This window comes from Aspergillus japonicus (assembly GCF_003184785.1).
Source record: "Aspergillus japonicus CBS 114.51 unplaced genomic scaffold BO86scaffold_42, whole genome shotgun sequence".
In the NCBI taxonomy this organism is placed as follows: domain Eukaryota; kingdom Fungi; phylum Ascomycota; class Eurotiomycetes; order Eurotiales; family Aspergillaceae; genus Aspergillus; species Aspergillus japonicus.
In genome coordinates, this window is record NW_020291679.1 from 173,314 (window position 1) to 193,951 (window position 20,638).

At 53.3% G+C, this 20,638-nt stretch overlaps 6 protein-coding genes across 6 annotated transcripts; 4 read left to right on the forward strand and 2 right to left on the reverse strand.

Moving 5' to 3' along the window:
* Positions 1 to 305: 305 nt before the first annotated feature.
* Positions 306 to 1,944, forward strand: BO86DRAFT_317858 (epoxide hydrolase family protein; the record flags this gene model as incomplete). Its single annotated transcript, XM_025668190.1, has 6 exons — positions 306 to 523; positions 584 to 990; positions 1,129 to 1,327; positions 1,425 to 1,549; positions 1,635 to 1,786; positions 1,855 to 1,944. The coding sequence occupies 6 exons, from the start codon at positions 306 to 308 to the stop codon at positions 1,942 to 1,944; spliced, it is 1,191 nt and encodes a 396-aa protein (XP_025525650.1).
* A 6,178-nt stretch (positions 1,945 to 8,122) lies between these two features.
* BO86DRAFT_435543 (putative G1/S-specific cyclin Pcl5) lies at positions 8,123 to 10,407 on the forward strand (the record flags this gene model as incomplete). Its single annotated transcript, XM_025675967.1, has 2 exons — positions 8,123 to 8,555; positions 8,626 to 10,407. 2 exons carry the CDS (start codon positions 8,123 to 8,125, stop codon positions 10,293 to 10,295), a joined length of 2,103 nt encoding a protein of 700 aa, XP_025525651.1. The 3' UTR covers positions 10,296 to 10,407.
* Positions 10,408 to 10,947, forward strand: BO86DRAFT_147053 (uncharacterized protein). The gene has a single exon (XM_025666264.1). The coding sequence runs from the start codon at positions 10,519 to 10,521 to the stop codon at positions 10,861 to 10,863; it is 345 nt and encodes a 114-aa protein (XP_025525652.1). The 5' UTR covers positions 10,408 to 10,518; the 3' UTR covers positions 10,864 to 10,947.
* A 920-nt stretch (positions 10,948 to 11,867) lies between these two features.
* BO86DRAFT_277200 (uncharacterized protein) lies at positions 11,868 to 12,545 on the forward strand (the record flags this gene model as incomplete). The annotated part of the gene is made up of 1 exon (XM_025667280.1): positions 11,868 to 12,545. A coding segment is annotated over one exon (678 nt), but the record flags the coding sequence as incomplete, so codon positions are not given.
* An 89-nt stretch (positions 12,546 to 12,634) lies between these two features.
* Positions 12,635 to 14,333, reverse strand: BO86DRAFT_411408 (uncharacterized protein). The gene is made up of 2 exons (XM_025674583.1): positions 14,132 to 14,333; positions 12,635 to 14,063 (listed from the first exon to the last, which is right to left on the reverse strand). Exons 1-2 carry the CDS (start codon positions 14,147 to 14,149, stop codon positions 12,990 to 12,992), a joined length of 1,092 nt encoding a protein of 363 aa, XP_025525654.1. The 5' UTR covers positions 14,150 to 14,333; the 3' UTR covers positions 12,635 to 12,989.
* A 341-nt stretch (positions 14,334 to 14,674) lies between these two features.
* On the reverse strand, positions 14,675 to 17,788 carry BO86DRAFT_147264 (uncharacterized protein). The gene is made up of 2 exons (XM_025666265.1): positions 16,606 to 17,788; positions 14,675 to 16,528 (listed from the first exon to the last, which is right to left on the reverse strand). The coding sequence occupies exons 1-2, from the start codon at positions 17,416 to 17,418 to the stop codon at positions 14,726 to 14,728; spliced, it is 2,616 nt and encodes an 871-aa protein (XP_025525655.1). The 5' UTR covers positions 17,419 to 17,788; the 3' UTR covers positions 14,675 to 14,725.
* Between the last annotated feature and the right edge of the window lie 2,850 nt (positions 17,789 to 20,638).

Below are 20,638 nucleotides of genomic sequence, written 5' to 3' on the forward strand. Positions count from 1 at the left end.
CTTACTTGCTCTAGCCGATATTACCGTTGATCCACAGACACCGAGTCACTTTGAGCCATACTTACCCTTAACTTCACCGATCAGACCCCAACTGGGAGCATTAATAATCATGGAGTGATGGTCAATCAGTTGATTGACTTATTGGTCGTCAGTGCTGCTGCATATGAGAGATAAATAAAGAGTCCCGCGACCCCGCAGTTACATCATGCGTTTAGCATAACAAAAACATCAACATCAACATTGACAATTTCCTCACCCAGTCCAACATTCTGAACACAGCTGAAAGTCCCCCCATCCAAAGCAAAATGGCTCTCGCATACAGCGACATCCCTTCTGGAGCCAAAACCCCTCCTAAGCCTTATCAGCTTCACATCTCCGACGCGCAGATAGAAGAGCTCCTCGTGCTAGTGAAGCTGTCCAAGGTCGCCCCACCCACCTTCGAAGGCTCGCAGGAAGATCGCAAATATGGTATCACTCGAGACTGGCTCCTCGAAGCAAGACAGGCGTGGAAAAGCTTCGACTGGTAACCGTCCTATTCCCCCCCAATCTATCTATTCACGCTAATCGCCAAGGAGGGGCAAAGGCGACCTACAGAGCAGCGCATCAACAGCTTCCCGCAGTTCACTTACGAGATCGAAGACATGACCATCCACTTCGTCGGTCTCTTCTCGAAAAAAGCGGATGCGATCCCAATAGTCCTACTGCACGGCTGGCCCGGAAGCTTCCTGGAGTTCCTGCCCCTCCTGTCGCTCCTCAAGGACAAGTACTCTCCGGAGGAGCTCCCGTATCACGTCGTGGTACCGTCCCTTCCAGGCTTTACGCTGTCCTCCGGTCCCCCTCTGGACCGGGACTTCACGGGCCAGGACACGGCCAGGGTCGTCAATCAGGTGATGGTCAACCTCGGGTTCGAGGGGGGATATGTGGCACAGGGGGGTGATATTGGGTCGAGGATTGGCCGGATCATGGCGGTGGATTACGATGCTTGCAAAGGTATGTTCTCTCGGCTTTGTGTTCCCCTCGGGGTGAAGTCGAAGTACTGCTTACTGATTCGACTGAACAGCGGTTCATTGTAAGTTTCCATCAGCAGTGTAGCAGGGGAGCCGGTCACCACCCAATCTAACGCGGAAGAACAACCTCCAGTGAATGCATGCTACATGGGCAAACCCGCCCACGTGCAGGATTCGTCCATCTCCGAGTTCGAAAAACAGAACCTGGCCCGCGGGGAGTGGTTCATGACCTATGGCGCCGCCTACGGCTTCGAGCATGGCAGTCGGCCCAGCACCATCGGGAACGTCCTTTCGGCGAACCCGGTTGCTTTGCTTGCTTGGTGAGTTTGTGTCCTGCTTTCCTCTGTACAGTACACGGCTTGCTGTGGTTCTCCCCCTCCTCTCGTTCTTGCTGGAAGCTTATCGGCGAACGATTAGGGTCGGAGAAAAGTTCCTCGACTGGCCCGACGACCCCCTTCCTCTGAATGATATCCTCGAGTCGGTGTCGTTGTATTGGCTCACCGAGTCGTTCCCTCGGTGTATCTACCATTATCGCGAGGTATGTCTTCGCTTGTTCTTACAGCTCACGATTCGCCTTCCCTTTTGGGGGGCGTGGCTAGATGTGTTAGTAACACTGCGCGCAGCAAGTCCCCATGCCTAAGCTTCAGCTCGCCGAGGACCCTAGGTGGTACATCAAGAAACCGTTTGGGTTCTCTTACTTCCCCAAGGAGCTGATGCCGATCCCACGGGCCTGGATCGAAACGACTGGGAACTTGGTGTTCTGGAATACACATGAGAAGGTAGGCCCCCCCACCTCGATGGGTCACGGTGATGCCATAAGTAGTTATACAGCTGACCGTTACGGTAGGGAGGACATTTCGCCGCGCTCGAACGACCGGCGGTTCTCCTGGAGGATCTGACTGCGTTCGTGGAGAAGGTGCGGGCTGAGATCAAGTGATGCATGGGGTCGATCTAATGCTCGGTTCTGACAGAGGGATCTCTTCGCATATATGCTAACACTCACGTTGTCTTTCGTCAATTCTGTGGTAGGAGGTCTGCACATATAGTACACAAGTCTTTTGACTCTGGCCTCTCGATGCTTTACTTCATGTAGTTCCACCTTACCTCGGGAAATACTAAATGCAAACCATAGACGATATTTTTCACCGAACTTAAGCACGAAACAAAGTCCCCTCCTTCTACACTATACCTACAGTACATACTACACAGTACGCACTACACAGTACACCAACCCAAACACCACCCACTACTCCGTACACTTGTCACAAATGAACCCTCCCCCCTTCTTAATATCTACCAATCCAAAACCGAGCCCTTCCCCACACACCGCACCAACCACCCAGAAACGAAAAGCATACGCAACGGTTTCCCTCTGAGTGGCCCTGTCAAAAGGCACCACCACATCAGCCGACATTAGCTCTGCATATCACCTGCATGTTGTTCCCGAATCGGAGCTCAAGGGTTTTTTATTTGTGTGTTCCAGATGGGCGGAGGATTCGGAGGATTCCATCCATGATCGCGGATGAGGGGGTGGGTTGCTTTGTTTGTATGGCGGATTTGAGGAGGGTGGGGGTGAGGATGATTGGTGGTGCTGTGGTGTTTTGTTGGGAGGTTCAGGTCGGGGGATAAAAGTACCTGCAGTGGTTTTTGCGATGAGGGACTGGGGGTGTTTGTTTGTTTGATGCAGTGGTGTTTTGGATGGTCCGTTCGGAGGGAGCAGGGGGGGGGGGGGGGGTTGAGTTTCGGGAGGTATGTATTATGGTATGTATGTATGTGTGTGTGAGGGCTTGGTCTGGACAGGGAGTTTGTTTAAGGGTTTGCTAGTGCTTGGGAGATCTCACTTGGTTGCTTGAGGTTTCGTTGACTTGTCCGAGTAGGTGGAGTTTGTTACTTCACTTCTCGAGGCGAGATGTGTACATTACAGCGGGATGAGATATATTGTGGTTACAGCTGTGCACCGAAATTCCCAGTCTAGAATTAGACTGATGCAAGCTAGGCTGGGTTCACTTTGTGCTCTGCTAGCCTGCTCTACAGACCATGTAGCTACACGCATCTAACCAACCATAAGATGTTCTCCCGCTGCTACGATGTCGGTTGATGCTGCTCCATACCAGGTTATAATCAAGTCACCAAACCCTGTAGGGCACTGCGGGGTTTCTGTGGGATGCCTGAGATTTTGTGTATGCCTCAGGCACCAACCCCAACCCCCTGTAGGTTGTAGCCAACCGCGAGCCTTGCAGCCTTGCAGCCTGCTGCCACATGCACCTGGCAGGTTCACCGGACAGCTGGAGCTGAGGCTGGCCGGTCGGTCCAAAACATGGGCCCCGCGCGAAAAACCCCGCGCGTCACTGGGTTCTGCGCCTTGTTGCTCCACTTTCTGCCTGTGTGGTGCTTTTTATCAGTCGGAGACGGAGTCTTAGCCTCTCTGGGTTTCTTTAGTCAGGGCTGGGCCGGCCGCTTACGTAGGACAAAATCCTGCGAAAAAGTGAGAGGCCGGTCGGTCACTTGCCAATCAGGCTTTTGCTTTGCTTTGCTTTGCTTTGCTTTGCTTTGCTTGCTTGCTTGCTTGCTTGCTTGCTCCCCACTTCTTTACTGTCATCATGGATGTTCTTTGCCCCTCAGCCACTCACGCCATGACTTGGGGCCCTGTGGGTATTGAAGGTCATGGGGCTTAGGAAGTTGATCTTTGCTCTTCTATGTAAGGGTAAGAAGGCTGTACACATTTAGGTGAACGACTTGTAGTTCCATCTGCCATTTTCTTTTTGCTGAGGGCAGGACTATTCTTAGTTAGCCTTGTTTCTGTCGAGACAGAGCACGAGGCTGAAAGTCCCTTAATTCCGCTACCTCGGAACCTCGGCGAGGAGGAATGACGATGTTGATGAGGGTTGATGATGACGATGACAGCTTCATACTAATGTAACTCATCCTGTGTAAAGAGTATGGGGTAAACAGACTCAGACCCAGAACTTAGAAGATTCTAGTAATCGTCTGGCATCTTCTGAGGGCTGTTGTCCGTGCTTGACATTTGTCGAACCAAAAGTACTGTACATACCTCCATGTACATACATTGATTGCATGCTTACTTTCGTCAACTTTTTTTCTTTCGCTAGATATGCATGCAGGAATGGACAGGCTCAAGTCTAGCCCTTTGTTCTATGCGGTTTCCCTGATAATAATCGCTTTTTGCTTTTTTTTTTGCTTTGGGGGGTTCGTTCCAGTAGGATTGCATTGATTAGTACGGAGGAGGGGGAGAGACAGGAAGTGAGTTTTTAGCCCTTCCGCGGGATTCCGCCGGGAGGGTTTGGGTCTGTTGTATCACACTTGATGGGGGGTTCCTTTTGTTGGATTGTGGCTTATTGAAGATCGAGTTACATGACACTGTATAGGTATACGGCTGGAATGATGGGAGTACAGTACGGCTCAGTATGAGGATGGGTAAGAAGAGGCACGGATCCTGGTTAACGGATATCCGGATATAGATCTCATGGTCAGGGCACGTCCGATACGAAAAGCATTAATCATACAACCTCCCGCGCAGACCTGCCCGCGGGCGGAGACTTTCCGGAGTAAGTGTTGAGCCGGAAAAAAGGGGAGCTTGTTGCCTGGCTGCCTGGGATTCTGCCTGAGGGAGGAAGAGCGTTACCTAATCGGACCGACTCTGACGGACGGACGGGGTCGGAAAGACAGAGGGAGAGGGAGGGGGGCGGAGAGGTTCCACAGCCAGTTGTTCTAGTCGGGAGGTGCAACTTCTAATGCAGCAAGACATGTGGATAGTTGGATAGAAGCAGGTGTTCAGCATGGCCTACGTACTGTACCTATAGAGTACGGGCTGTGTTATGTACTGTACGTAGTTGGTGGTGACTAAGATGTGAGGGAGTATGCTCGTGGACTGATCCCCAAACAAAAGACTTTTTTTTTCCCTCCCATTTTCTTCTCCCTACCTGGTGACGCCTCCTTCGGGAAAAGGAGGATGGTAAATTTAGGGCAGAGATCTCGCCATGTTTGGGAGGAGGGTGGCATGTACGTGTCACTGCCTCACCCGTATGAGTTTTTTTTTCTTTCTCCCCCTCTGAATGGTGGCGTGGCTGGCAAATAATCCGTCCGCGTGTGGTTGGCTGACTGACCAAGTAGACCCGAAGTTTTCTGCTTTCCCATTCCCTTGGGTTATCGTCGAACGAAACCGGCCGCCCTTCCCTCTCCTCCAGGCTATTTTTTTTATGAAAGGATGGATGGAGAACTCCGAATGCACAAAATTGTACCGTGAACAAGTAACCGATGTAGCATCATAAGGAAAGTCACTTTCGGAGTCGTGATCCAACTAGGTAGCCTCGGCGGATGGGGGGCCTAGTGAACCAACTGGCTTTCGGCTGATATATCCCTGAGCAATACCGCCCGCCTGCTATGGGGTATAGACGTCAACGCGATGGGCTCGTCGCGTTTTGAATGGACAACTGTAAATTGTTCCCGGCTGTTATACAGTAGTCTGCTTAACAGAGTTCGTCGCTTAACTACTGAGTACTTGCTGATAATGCATAATAGGTAACTAACTAGTTGGTAGCCGATGTCGCTCTCAAAGAAGAGGTGCTGGTTGGCAGTGCTGCGTGGCTTTTTTTTTTCTTTCTGTTTTCTTCCCGACGGGGTAGGACAACAGTCATCGTCATAAGCACCTAGATAGATATAGTCCACTCCCTATCGGTTGAAGAGAAAGGAACTGATAGAGAACTAAACTACCGGAGTACGGGGGATGGTTGGGCGGTCCGATCATAGCACACTAGCTCAAGATAGGGTAGAGAACGAGTTAAACCATCATGGCGAACATTGCTAAGGTGGCTGTTATCATTGAACGGATGACTTGAGTTGCTTGCTCCACCAGGGCGGAGAAATGGGGGTTGGGTCGGTCGTGGATTCTTAGTCATGCCGATACCACCTCATCCATTATTTCACAAACATGGGATGGAATCCAGAAAGTGCCGGGGGGTTTGTAAAAGGTTTGTTCGACCATGGTCATCCTGCCATCCATCGAAGGAAAAGAAGGGACATCGAAGAGGGGTAAAGGGAGGTCGTCTTTTGCCTCCGCTGGATGAATAATGATGAGCAAGAGGATCAGATCATGAACTACAGGATCATCGGAGAGATTTACCAAGTACTTGGGCAGTTGCTTAGGTTATCCTCGTTGCTAGTTAAGTTAGTTAGCTAATGCCGAATGAATAAGTCATGAGTACTCAGTGTATTGAGGAGCATCAGTCACGAACAAATAAGCATCAGCAAATGACTTAGTGTAATGCCCAAATCGGGCCTTCTGGTCGTTGTGAGTCGAGAGTACTATGTAAGTAGTCCTGGACCAGGCCCAGTTATCGTGCGGGAACAGCCACAGAAGAGTCATCGCCCTCCCTCCTCCTCCACTCGATATCCGCTCCCGTCCAGTTCCCGATCCCTCTATTGCTGCTGCTGCTGCTGTTGCTGCTGCTTTTACTTTCCCCTTCTACTCCTGCCTTCCCACTCGACTCATTTACTTCGACTCTCCTCTCTTCCTCTTCCCATTTCTCTCTGCCTCTCCCCCCCTGTGCCTCTCTTCTCCTTTCCTTTCTTCTCTATTCCCTTCCCTCCTCTCCCCCACACTCTCCTCTCCCCTTTTTATTATTCCCCTTTTAGGACGAGAGCGAGAGCCAAAGTCTACTGTTGTTGTTTCTTCTGTACTGGATTTTGGTGGTCTGATTTTCTCTTGTTTTCCCCGTTGTTCTTTCTCTCCGCTCTTAAACCAAACCAAACCAAACCGCCCTGAAGAAAAGCGGTCCCTGCGTCCGCTCGACTCACACCCACCAAGTCCCGCCACTCTCGCCACTCTCGCCCGCGGTGAGTAACCACGCTTTCCATTTTTACTCGAATAGTCGGGTCTTCATTGTTTTCCCTTCTACTACGCCTCCATCTCCTTTCCCCCAGTGTGTGTGTGTGTGTGCTATTTTGCCTCCCTGCCTGATTTCAGGTTGCCATCTCAACCTGAATCATTTTTAGTCTCTGGCTAGTCTGGCAACTGGTTCGCCTCCCAAGTTAGTCACTATTGTCACTCAGTCTCTGTGTCTGTCTTGTGCTCCGCCCGCCGCCTCCCAATAGTCACCCGGACAGGAGAAAGCCTAAAGCCTTCTTCGGTTCCTTGCCTAGTGAGATCCGGAGTAAGAGTCATCATAAAAACTACACACACACACACACTCACATTTACACAACGCCTCCCGAAATAAAAAAGATTAGTTATCTTACTTGATCGTTGCTGACTCGATCCCTTGTCGCCTTCAGCCTATTTGAGCCTCACCAACAACTTCCCAACTCCTCCACCCGCGCTATTCCTCTTATCCGATAGACCGTTGACTGCCTGAACAAGCGCCGCTGCATACAGTAGCCGCCTGCTTGTTTGTGACAGTTCGCCGTTCTATCGGCCCTTGATATACTACACCCCATACCTCAAGATGTACCCTGTTGTCTCAAAATCTCTTGTTCCGATCGCCCGTGTTGCTGCTTCCTTGGTCTCAGATATCCGAATTTCTGCCAAGATCGCTTCTATCTAAAGTGCTCTTTGACATAAACGGCATCTGTCACCTGAAAGAATCACGTTGTCATCCTACGTGTCTCTTGTTGCGCAATATTCGGCTTGATATCTCCGGAAGTCTACACCCGGTGATCGGAACAGTAGACGGTGAATAACACGTTACTCACTGCCTACCTAACTCTCATCTTCTTCCCACCCAACCTCTCTCTTCACCTAGCTATTCACCCACGTCCGTGGTGGATGGTGATTGTCGCCTTCCCCTGACTCACACCTTATTCACTTTCGACTCATACCACGCTGGCGATTCTTCGCTACTAAGGGTTTGCCGTCGCCTGCTCATAAAAAGACGGCTTCTTGTCCTACGGCTACTCGTTTACGGTCTACAGCATAACGGTTACTTGACAATCCCGGTACAAATTTAAACGCACTCTTCTTGGCCATCTCCGCGGCTCCTCAGCAGTTGAGAAGTCTAGCAACAGGTTGCCAGCCTTCTGGATGACCATTTGAGGTACTTCGAATCTTTTTCTATCTGTTAAAAGTATTCAAGGTCTCTCGACTGGACATCATCCCGGATATGTCAGGGATTGACGTTTTGGGTTTGAAGGATCCAAACCCGAACTTTCAAATCAGAGCAGCCTATGCGCACCCCTACGCATCGTCGGCCTCTTCCTCCGCCTCTTCCTCGACCTCCTCGGTCTTCTCGCTGGATGGCGGGCTTGCCCACAGCTCGGTTTCCTCTGCTGCCACGCTGCCGGTGGACGTGATCTGGGAGAATGAAGGGGAATACTCGGCTGGTGGAAGGGGCCTCCCGGTGGTGGGAGCACGTGGTTGCTTAAGGGGAAACGCTCCCCGAGTTGCCGAGTCGGCCGTTGTCCCGCCCGAGTTGCGTAAGCATCCTCGGCGGACCAACAGCGCGACCCAGGCGAACGGCGCATCATGCCCGCGGCCTCCGCCCTGTCTCTTGAGACAGTCGGAGCGGAAGGTGAACTTCGTTGATAACCTTGTCGGTAAGTTGTGGAGAGATTCCTGAACACGTTGGTCAAAAAAAGTATCGGAGCTAAGAACCACCCCATGAAGATACCGCGTCGCAGATCGTCGAGGCCATTTGGCCACTATCCGCAGTGTCGCTCCGGAGTGATTCGGCGACTGGTTGCAAAGGCGTGCTGCCCCTCCGCACTTTCATCCAAGAGACACTCCGTCGCTCGCGCACTAGCTACAGCACGTTGCAGGTGGCTTTGTACTACTTGATCAAGATCAAGTCGCACGTGCCCCGCCACGATCTGACGCAAGACCAATCCCGAGGCAAGTCCGCTTGTCGGGCTATGCAATGCGGGCGGCGCATGTTCTTGGCGGCTTTGATTCTCGCCTCGAAATACCTTCAGGACCGCAACTACTCCGCTCGTGCCTGGAGCAAGATTTCCGGCTTGAATACTGCCGAGATCAACCAGAATGAGCTCATGTTCCTCGAAGCAGTTAACTGGCGACTCCACATCCCCGAGTCACTGTTCCAGCGCTGGACTGACATCGTGTTGCGCTTCACCCCGGGCGCCAGCAGCATGCCGGTCGATGATGGCCAGTGTTGGCGCACGATCATTCCCAAGCTCACCCCCGAGTTGGACGACTTAGACGTCAGCCCTGCGACTCCCTCGAGCATGGGAGCGTTCGACTCCCGTTCCGTGGCCGAATCGCCATCTCCCCGCGGCACCTCGACCCGGCGGGAGCTGCCCAGGCTTCCTACGAATGACTCGATTACTCTGCCTCCATTGGCTCTGGAGTCGATGGTCCAACGGGAGAACTCCCTGCCGTCCCTTCCACCCATGCCACAGCCTCAGATGCTGCCGACTCCCCAGATGACCCCTCAGCCGAGCATCGCCTCCACTCCTGCAGTGAGTGCTGGCGGTATTGCTGCTCACCGGCGTTACATGCAAGCTGCTATGTCGCAGGGACAAGGTATGTGCACGGCGCGGTCGGTCTACGACCAGCGCCCGCCGCTATCGCTTTGTCCTAAGCCTAGCACGTTTGATGGCTACCCTAGCCTCGTACGCCGGTCTTCCTTGGCTCGCTCGGCCTCTTCCACCTCGTCTCCGGACTCGATGGTGTCGGATGTGTCGACCCTGTCCTCACAGTCCTCGCGGTCGTCTTCCATGTCGTCGTGCTCCTCGGTTACTGGGGCCTCTGTGCCTCGTTTGGCCGTGCAGGCTACGCTCCGCTGCACTGGCAATTCTCTGAAGGAGGGCCGAAAGAATCTGGCCATCGTGTCTCCCCCGGATGAAGTCTCGCTTGGTCCGGTCTACAGTTCCCCGGAGAGCTACACAGGTCCTATCGGTCAAGTTCCGGACCTGTCCGGCTACTCGATGGAGCACCCGATCGATCTGACCTCCACGCATGAGGCGGCCCAAAGCCTGTGTGAACTGTCTGGCGCCACTTCCCGTCAGCACAAACCCACGGGCCAAGGCCGTAAGCGCGGTCGCACTGGATCGGAGGATATGCTCCTACAGAGTCATGTGCGTCAGTTGGCCAAGGCTAGTGTACTGGCCGAGCGGCCTGTGCTCCATGATGGCAGCATGGCGGATGTTCTGATGGGATCTGGACCTGGCTCCGCGCCGTCACTTACTCTGCATCAGTTGAATGCTTTGAACTACCCGGCGCCGCTGTCCGGTCCGGCCGGCATGAAACGGGCCTGCTGTGGTAGCGAAGCTAGGAAGGTTGCACTTCACCCGAGCATGCGAGCAGACTACTTGGGTTGAACTCGGTGCCTTCACTCCTTCACTTCCAGCCCCGAATTCGAGGGCAACGCTTTACAAATCAGCTATTGCTTAATCCTATTCTGATTGACTTTTCTGAGCTCGTCGAACGAGTGACTCTCTTTGTGTACTCGCAGGACAGCAGTGGAAGACGCCTTCTGGGAAGGGAAAAGTTTTGTGCGAACTTTTTTCATTCGTGCGCGTTCTTAAGGGGAAAACAAAAGTCATGGTCTTTGTAAATACCCTCCAGCTGGTTTTCCAACTCTGTGGAGTCTTGTTGCTTTTTTCTTTGTCTGGCTGCGGCTTTGCGGTCACTGATGTACGATGTACGTTGGGGAGGTCTTCGTCTGCACACTTTCCATTTCTTGTCCACATTTATTACCACCTACCTATTGACCTATCGTTATTTGTTTTTACGGGACTGGAGTGTGATGGGAAGGGCCTGGGCTTTTTTTTTTTTTTTTTTATATTTGATATTGGCTGCTTGCGGGTGCACATCATCATATCGGGAGGGGCTGCACATTTTACCTCGCACCCTGCGGAGTTGAGTCGGATACTCTTTGATAGTTAGAAGCATGAGAGTCGATTGGCTCTGACGATGACCAATACTATGTGTTATCAATCTTGAAGCCTTTGTTTAGTGGAGGGACTGATTTGCCGCCACCCAACTACTCGTAATCTACCTAGTCTACCAAGCCCAGAGTTCACTCTGGAGGGGACCGAAAGGGGCAATCAGGTGATGGTCCTCGGGGGCGCTGGTATGACTCACCGCAAGTATGATGTTGGAAATGTGGATGGACTGGTCAGGCGGGGGGTGATCCAATGTTTGGTGAGTGGCCAGTGGCCAGTGGTCAGGGGCGTTTGTTTGGGTCTGTTGCGTTGGTTCACCGGGGAGACGCTAGTCGGCGCTAGTGACTCATTGTTGCCAGCCCATTGCCCATGCCCAGTGCCCACGCCTCAGTGTCGCCTGAGGCAGAAGCATCCGGAAGGGACCGGATCAGGCAGCGAGGTCGGACGAGCCCGGAAGGTCATTCACCGGTCCACCTCACTTCTGGAGGGAGGTCACATGCTGCAAGCAGCGGATGGAGCGAAAGTGGGACGACAAGTCGGGTCTAGCGGGATCAGATAAGATCAGATGGTCCATGGCCCAAGGCCCAAGCCCATTCTTCCCCTCATCTGGCGTCACCTCGGTTGTTGTTCATCAACAACCACCCTCCACGACTTGTCTCTTAACAAGCGCTCTCTCTTCACAAGCAAGCTCTCCCCCCTCCCTCTCTCTTTGCTTGCACAGAGTGCAGCTTAGCAGCAGCAGCAGCAGCAGCAGCAGTGCTGAGCACCTCCGCGAAGATGGCCCCGACCGCCATAACCCTCTATTCCACCCTCGCCCTCCTCTGCACCACTTTGTGGCATATCGGCAGCGCCTCACCGGTCTTCGACCCTGTGTCCTCGACGCAACACCTCCTCCAGCCCGAGTATGAGCCCGAGCATGAGCATCAGGACCCGGCGCCCTACCACATCCACTCCTCGCCCTCCCCGGACTCCCCCTTCCTCTCGCCATCCCACCCCGCCTCCGACGACGACGACGACGAGGAAGAAATCTCGAAAGCCCCCAGCTGGTTCGAATCCACCCTCCTCGCACGGCGCCTCCTCGCCCTCTCCCCGACCGGCACGGCCTCCACCATCTTCCCGTCCCCGCTCCCCAAAGACTCCCGCGCGTACGCCCACATCCCCGACAACGTGGCCGGCCACTCCATCAGCCTGATCGAGTACCTCTCCGACTGCGAGCACGCCCTGTCCCCGGAAGGGCCAGAGCGCGAAGGGGGCGGGCACGGCAACCCGATCTTCCTGGCCCTCCACATCGCCACGACCTTCCGCAACACCGCGCACGGCTCGAACCTCTCGCTGTCCCTGTCGTGGTGGGACCACGTCAACCGCACCGAGCCCGTGTTTCCGGGCTTCCCGCTGAGTCCGGCCGGCTTGCCCCGCGTCACGCTTTTGGGGTATGTCGAGGGGATTGATTTCGCGGAGTATACTACTTCCGGGGCGGAGAAGGAGGCGGAGGAGGTGGAGGCGCGACTGACGGAGTGCTATCTGCGGGCGCATCCCGATGCGAAGGCGTGGTTGCCGCACCGGAAGGGGGCCCCGCATCAGAGCTTCTGGGCCCGGTTGGTGGTCGAGCAGGTGTATTGGGTGGGCGGGTTTGGCGGGTTGCAGCAGATCGGGTGGGCGAATTTGTCGGAGTGGAGGGGCGTTGGGCGGTGGGGGTCGGCGGGGGATTTGGGGGATGGGAGTGGCAGGGGGGGGGAGGGGGTGCGGTTGCCTGGGGAGGATGAGTAGGGGGGTTTTTTTTTTTTTATTTTTTTAGAGGGGCTTAGGGGGGGTTAGGGGTGGTTGTACTGATGGAGGGGGTGATTATTGTTATGGTGAGAGGTTCTATCGTTACGGCTTATTTCTAACGTTATGGTGGGATTTGCGGCATTCTTACTATCGTTTCCTCAGAGTACTCACAACTAGACATGCATACGCTCAAGAAGACTGGACAGGACAGACTTCATATGAAACCACCACACCTCTCCATGTACAGTACCAAGTAAAACCACCGGGTATATCCTTCCTTCCTTCCTACCTACCTATACACCATACACTCCGATCAACTCTCACTACCTATCACGGGTATCACAAATCATCTCGCCTTACTCACCTCCTCACACCAACCCCCGCTCCACCCCCGATCCCCGCTCCACCGCCAGAACCATGCCCATGCACCACACAAAGCAAATACTTCCGATCCGGCACCACCACAATCTCATGCTTCTTCGTCCGCAACCGCAACAGCTTCACCTCATCCCCTTCTCCGTCCTCCTCGTCGCGCTCCCCTTCCCCTTCCCCTGCCCCTTGCCCTTGTCCTTGCCCGTACCCGTGCCCAGATTCCCGGTTCCGGTTCCCGGCCTCATACCCCGACCCCGATCCCGACACCCCATTCACAGCCCCATATCCATGCTGCTGCCTACCAGCAGAAGCAGCAGTAGCAGACCCGTCAGAAGAGCTGGTCGGATCAGCCAACACGGCACTCAACTCCGCCGCGCTCGTCACATAGGCGAAGATATGCGCGGCGAGGGTCTCGGCCGGCGAGGGGGTGTATTTCTCTTGCTCTTGCGGTTGCTCTTGCTTCTGCTCTTGCGGTTGCTCTGGATGTGCTGCTGCTGTTTCCTTGGTTCGAATTGGGAGTGTAGTTAATGGTGGTGTTTGCGAGGTGGTGGGGTCGGGATTGGCGATCGGGGAGGAGGGGGATGGGTCTGTGTTCGTTGGGGGTTCGTCTTGTTGGTCGAGGGCTGCTTCGCCTTCGCCTTCGTCTCCCTCTTCGGTAGCTGGGACAGCGGCGGCGGCGGGGGTGGTTTCCGTGGCGTCAGGGGTCGTCGGGTCGGTGGGCTGTTCTTCTTCTTGGTGTTGGGGTTGGTCCGGGTGCGGGGTTGTAGGACCACCAGGAACGGGGACGGGGACGGGGACGGGGACAGTGTTCGGGGTTGGGGTTGGGAGAATAGCTGGGGCTGTGGCCGGCGACGGCGATGAGGCTGGGTTGGGGAGCAGTGTAGCTGTAGCTGTAGTGGTAGGTCTGCTGCTTGGGCGACGGGTCGTCGGCGAAAAGGCGTATAGCCCCGTGCTCTGAATAATGGAGCCGTCTTTGCGGGAGAGGATAAAGGTGGACTGCACGCCGGGGCGCGAGGTGAGATGCGAGAGGAGGGCGGTGACGTGATGGGGGATTTGAGGAGACTGCATCAATGAGTTCAGTTAGAGTCTTCGCACTGTTAAAAGCCCGAACACAGAAGACGGAGACGTACGGTTGAGGTGGTCGCCATAATTTCTGGTTGGCCGCGGAGCCGGCGCTGTGCTGGTTGAGATGGTAGAGGAGGGTAGTGTTAAGTGGAGTAGTTTGGCTAGGGATGCAACATGTCTTGCCTGAGCAAGAAACTGTCTGGTAAGCAGAAATGCGTAGAAGCTTTGCGGAGGGGTCAAGCTGCAGTGGTTCAGCTGTGAGCTGTGAGCTGAGCTGAGCTGTTTGCTGATTGCTGTTTATGGCGGTGTTGTTTTGCTGGTCCCGTCTACATGCTGACTCATCAGGGGCCTCAAGTGCACTACACTGCATAGAAATATCCCCTCTAGACCTAAATGTGCAACAAATTCCAATGCATGCCGATCCATAAACTATCTTCAATGCTGCTCATAATACACAGGCCCAAAACTAAAGAAACAAAGTGGTATCGTGGAATCCAAAGGACAAAACACAAAGGAAATCAAGGAATGACGCGGCGCAGCCAAGCTGTACAAGATTGACTCAAGTCGATGATAATACTCACAAGAAAGAATAATTAGAATAGAGCACCCAATAAGTGCACATCACACACCATGTACCATCCTGGCATCTCCTCCCTGCACTAAGCCTCCGACTTCTCCGACATCCAGTCCAAGTCAAAGTCCTCGATCATGTCCTCGAGTTCCTGCACATGGGCACTATCATCCGTCCCATAGCTACCCCTCCGACTAGACCCTGGACTAGCAATCCAGCTCTCAGGCCGGAAAGGCGGTTTCTTGCTTCTCCTCGAGTACGACTTCCGTGCACGTGTCGACACTGAAGTACTGGTTTCTGACGAGAAAGATCTCCCCGTGCCTGGAGTTGCGGTCGCCGGGGGCGTGGTCAACCCCCCAAGCACACTCTCCAGACTTTGCTTGGTGCCAACATCTAGCGCCGCCAAAAGAGCAGCCTGTAGGATCTTATTTTGTCGCTCGAGGTGCGTGATGCGCTCCTCGAGAGCCTCAATTATCTGGGACGACTGTCTGGCATCTCGTGAGTCCTGCGACTGGTTGCTCCTTCGGGAGTAGTAGGACTCCGGTGAGTGGCCCTCAAAGCCATGCAGTCGATAGTCTCTGGGGGTCAGTGGAACCTTATGTCCTGATAACGACCCCTTGGCAGAGCGAGGTCTGTTTGTCGCCTGCTCCCTAAAAGCCAAGGGGGTCGGTCTGGAACGACGTCGCCGCCCAGCAGCTGGGCGAGTCCGCCTACTTGCGCCGGTGCAATCGTCATCAGACGATGGCAGCGGCGATTCAGAGCGAACCTTGAGACTCTTCTCTTTGGCCAGCCTCTCTTGAGTGCTTGAGCTACCCACGCTGCCGCTTCGCTGTACCCCAATTGTCTTATTGAGCTTTGACTGTAGCTCGGGATCTTCGGAGAAGCCCTGGTCCCACTTGTTCGAAGAGGCCGAGAACTGTCGACCAGTCTGACCCGTGGAATGTCTCGCGGGGTTCATCGGTGGGGGTGAGCGCGGTGGTGGCGATGGGGGCTCCGAAGCCACTATTCGCTGATACCGTTTGTTGCAATCCGGCTGGTGCTCGATGCTATTGCGAGCGTCCGAGATATCTTCATCATTTCGCGAGGTCTTATGCTCCGGGGTCAATGCGCCGGCCGGCTGTTCCTCCTCGTTCCCTTCTTCAGGAGGTTCCAGGCCCTTAAGATAGAGACGGCCTGTAGTCACATCGCGCTTCTTCAAAACCATGACTCGCTCCGCACGGTTTGGGCCTGTTCGCACCAGAGTATTGGGCCCAGGCGCATCTGGTGCAACTCCCGCTGGTCCGCCATTGTTGTCATCATTTGTCTCAACATCATTCTGAGCAATTGGCCTTTTGCCGCCTAGCATCAATCTTGTCGATGATGCGGGCCGGGCGGACGTTGTCCGTTCATGGACAGTAACAGCAGGACCCAATTCGGGTAATGATGGCAGAGGTCTCATGGGTGCTGGAAGGGGAAATGCATCGATGGCGCACATAGGCAAGGAGGAAGGCCGCCGGCAGCTTTTCTTCGGCGGCTCGCTCTTCGAGCTGTCCGTGCCTTTTTTTGCTTGCAGATCCCCTGGTTTCGGATTATCGGGAGTGGTGCTAGGCTGTTGCTCTGTGGTCATAGAATCCCCTTCTACTTTAGTGCTTTCACTCCCGGGCTCAGCCATAGCACGATGGGCAGGCGCAAGAGGATGGGCTCCGCCGGGCGCTGCTTGACGGCCAGCTGATATGCGCCACGCTCCCTTACTAGATACTCGCGGGGGCAGCGTATCGGGAAACAATTTCAATGTTGGAGGAGGCTGGGTTTGAGTGTTCTGTGCACCAGCTGACACTGGTTCGGATGCCAAAGCCTTGGATTCTGTGCTAGATCGACGGGAATCTGCACTTTGGCCCTTCGTGGGTTGGGACTATTGCAAGTTAGCTATGTCCTTTTTTCAAGACCTGCTGCATCTCACGCAGCTGATCGGGGCAACGTTATTCTTACAAGTGCATCTATACCCGGTCCACTGGCCGAAGTATCCCCTTCTTCTATACATTTCATGCGGCGAGTGGTCTGGTCCGATGACGGATGTAGTGAGCTAGTCCGATTCTCATTTGGCCCCGAGGCACTCTGCTCAGAAATCTCGACTGGCCGATAAGGGGGTGGGTCGACATCGTCAGGCTGCGTAGGGCATGCGACTGCCGCTTCCACCATTGAGGTCAATTCCCGGAGATCAAGCGAACAAGGGTGGCTGGCTTGGTTATCAGGCCTGTCTTTCTTTTCCAGTGGGTCACTCAGCCAGGGCTGTCCAATGCTTTCGACGTCTCTGCGGGAACTGGACTTGAAACTGAGATTCGAGATCGACCTGGATGAAGAACGGCTCGAGTCTAAACTTTTCTTATGGGATGATCGCTTGGGTGCAAGCTTGGGTGATAGGGCGACATGTGACGGTAGAAATCCCCCCTCCTGGAGCGCCATCAGCTGACGAGCAGTCTCTTCAGCTTTGGATCTGGGGTCGAGGTTCTTCCGTGGGCGCTGAGCAAGTTGTCGGAGACGTCTTTGACCGGCTCGGAATATATCGCGAGCCCCCGTCGACTGCGGGGCCCCGCTTGGTGTCTCGATATACTTCAGGAAGTCGGTCATTTGATCACTCTTCGAATCAGATATGATCAAAGCCGGGCCCTCTGCCTGAAACTCTTGTGAGAGGGGAGACATGGTGCAGCGCCCCGTGCGGGATGTGCTGGAACTCGATCGGCAGGTTGGGACAATCGGGCTCGGTGCAACTAAGCTGTCATATGACTTGGTCCTCCGTTGCATGGGAGCCGCAGCTATCTACCAGCTGCTCGAATGGCCACGGGATCTTGCACAAGAACCAGGCAAGGTCAGCATTGAGTATGGCAGAGCGACGAGACCAATGAGCGTGACAAGCAATCAACAAAAAGATCAATTGAGTCAGGAAATCTGACGCAGGGCAGCGGCTCGGTATCTAGGCAGGTGTGATGCACTGACAAAGCTAGTTGACTGGGTAATGAGCGTGTGGGACGAAGGAATGAAACAAAAGGATAGAATGCAGCTGGGATGTGTGCACGGGATTTGTATATACAGCCGACCGTGACCCAACTGTTGCCCACCCCGTCGCCGCACGAAGTGTTCACCCAGAATAGAAAAAAAAAAAAAAAAAGAGAAAGAGAGAGAGTGAACAGACCAGACAGCCCAAGGGACGAGGTATCTCGAATTTATGAAGACCTCAAGGGAACTCGAGGAGCTGTCAGGCCCTTGCTGCACTAGAGCCCGGGGGGGGATCTTTCCCAGGATCTGTAGGCCAATGCAGAATTGTGATGAATCGTCGAATGAGAAGCTTGCCCTCGTTCTCGATAGCTTGCAAGATAGAGTTGGTACTAGACAGTCGCGATTCGACGAGCCCAGGGTGGCCAGCCAGGCACCCCAAGGGCATTGGGGGAGGTAGCGGGAGGGGGAAGAGAACACGCAAGGCCGATGTGGAGTCATCATTAATTGGAAGGGGCAGAAAAAAAGCCAGAGGAGTAAAAGGACAACAAGAGTCAAGATTTCAAGCTAGAAGCAAAAAAAAGTAAAAATAGCTCCAAGCGAGAGCGATCGAGTCCGTGCCGGACAACTATTTGCTGGGCTGGATAGACCCTGTCATCATCGTCAACAGGATGGCGCATCTTCCTTTTTTTTTTCTTGTCCTTTCTTATGCAGACCTGCGTCAGACAAATCGACGAAGGAGGGCCAGTCAAACTTCGAACGGCGATTATCGATGATCCTAGGGCGTGATCACCAGCCCTTTGGTTCTGTGATGGTCTCGTGTGACTTCATGATTGCAGCTTCGGTCTTTGCTGTCTCCCTTCGAACGAGATACTAGAGGAACCGTTAGATATCACGCAAGGGATACCACGGGATGGCCGGGATGGCAGCACCGTTCGTTTCATTTCGTTTCTTTTTTGTTATTGTTTTCTTTTTCTCTATCTCAGGGAGGGGTTCAATTGGGTTCCCATTAGCGAATGAAAAGCATGGAGTTGATACCCAACAATCGAGGGATAAGTGGATGAACAGTACTGTACCTATCGGCAGACATACTGACTGACTGTCCATGCAGCAGTGGATGAGTAGTTGAGTACTCCGTAGTGGGGAGAGCAATGGCTGGGAAGTGAGGTGTCAGCCTCGTAACAATCCCATCGGCGATTGTTACAGTAACTCAAAGGAAGAAAGAACCTAAAGTAGAGTAGTGGCCGATCGGAGTGGATGCAGTGGATGACTGACTGACTGGTGTTCAATGTGACAGATGCACAGACGGAAGGAAGGAACCTCTCGGGATCGATGACAGGTCATATTCTACTCCATACCCATTTGGTTTCTCTCAATGCGCATCATCATCATCAAGACTCTCTTTCTTTCTCTGGCCACTGTACAGTACAGAGTAACTTACTCCTCCTCCCCTGTTCAACCAACTCTCTTTCCAAACTGTTGCTACACTGGTGGTAGCACAGAGAGGATCAGCCCTTACCCAACCCAACCCTATCAAAACGGGTTCATGCAGCACCAAGGGAAAGGATTCCCATGAAAAGAAGCCTCAATAGTCCAGCAGCAAAGAAAATGAGTGGCAATCGACCGTACAGAGTGGGCATTATCGAACGCTACGAGGGTCTAGGTATGTACTGTACTGTAGGCGTGTGTGTGGAAGCAAACAAGCATCAATCCTCTCTCTCTCCACATTGACACAGCAACCATAACACCATAAATTAGACAAATCATACGAGGTTATCATCAACCCACACAGAACGAGTAATGAACAGATGAGACTGCATAGGAGTGGTCCGTCAATGGGGCCCAAAACCGGTGTTGAATTTCATGTGTCTGATGAAGCACATCTCATTGTTCTTGATGTTCTGCTTATTACCTTCCCCCTCTAATCCCGATAAACCAATATCTGAAGAAAGGAAAATAGTATCATCATCGAGAAACTCAATCGACGGCTAGAGACAGAAAAAAAAAGAGAAGGAAAAATAACCAGAGAAATCCCAATTTAGCGCCACGGACTCCCTTGCAGCCGATAGTTCATGCACCTCCTTTTTTCTTCACCCTCTCCCCCTTCCTATGGTAACTTATTGCTCTCGCACTCACTCACTTGCGTTACGGAGTACAGCAGTCTATGCAACCCATTTCCTTCCCCCTCCCCAGAAGTCCAATTAGCAATTATTCTCCGAATGCGAACTCCTCCCTCCCCTCTGCGCTTCTGAGACAGCACTAGCATGTCATCTTCAACTGTCAGAGTATCTAGTCGACAATTGATGACGATAATGTTTCCAGTTGAAACTTGAACATGGTCGGTTTGAAATGGAATAATACCAGGATAAGGAATGGACCAGGTTCATTACGTCAAGAGAAGATGAACCCGTGGTTCTTGCACTGCTCGATCGAGGATCCGTGCGGTGTCATCAGAGAAAGGGGAGGAGATAGGTGGTTCATTCATCCTTTCCGATCGATTCTAAAGGCAACTGAATCCAGTCGCATTGGAACAAAGGCATAGTAAATGAGCCGGTCCGAATCACCATTATCGTCGCCACCACAACTAGATGAGACAATCTATGTGTCTCACTGGGGGTTCAGAACCCGTAGGAACCCAAGCACTGCAGTGGCACATGCACATGGAAATAGAGCTCGGAAACGTCAGGTCTTATCCTCAACCAGAAAAGACCTCGAGAGGTCCACAGCTTGATCTTCGTCCCTTCATGACGAGTGCATGTCGCCCAGATTGAGTCTTGGGTTTAGACACTTGTCGAGCATGTATCTATCACTGGCTACACCAACTTATTACCCTACCCTTTACCCAAGGAGCCCTGGCGAGCAATTATTCTACCTGATCTAGACGAAAAAATCGGCCTGATGATGCAACTCAACCAGTCGACTACTCACACCCCCATGCCCTTTGCCCCTGACTCAATGGGGACGGACCTCAGACGATAGTATTTTCCTCGATCCTCTCACTGCCAATGATGCCTGTTCCAATAAAACAACG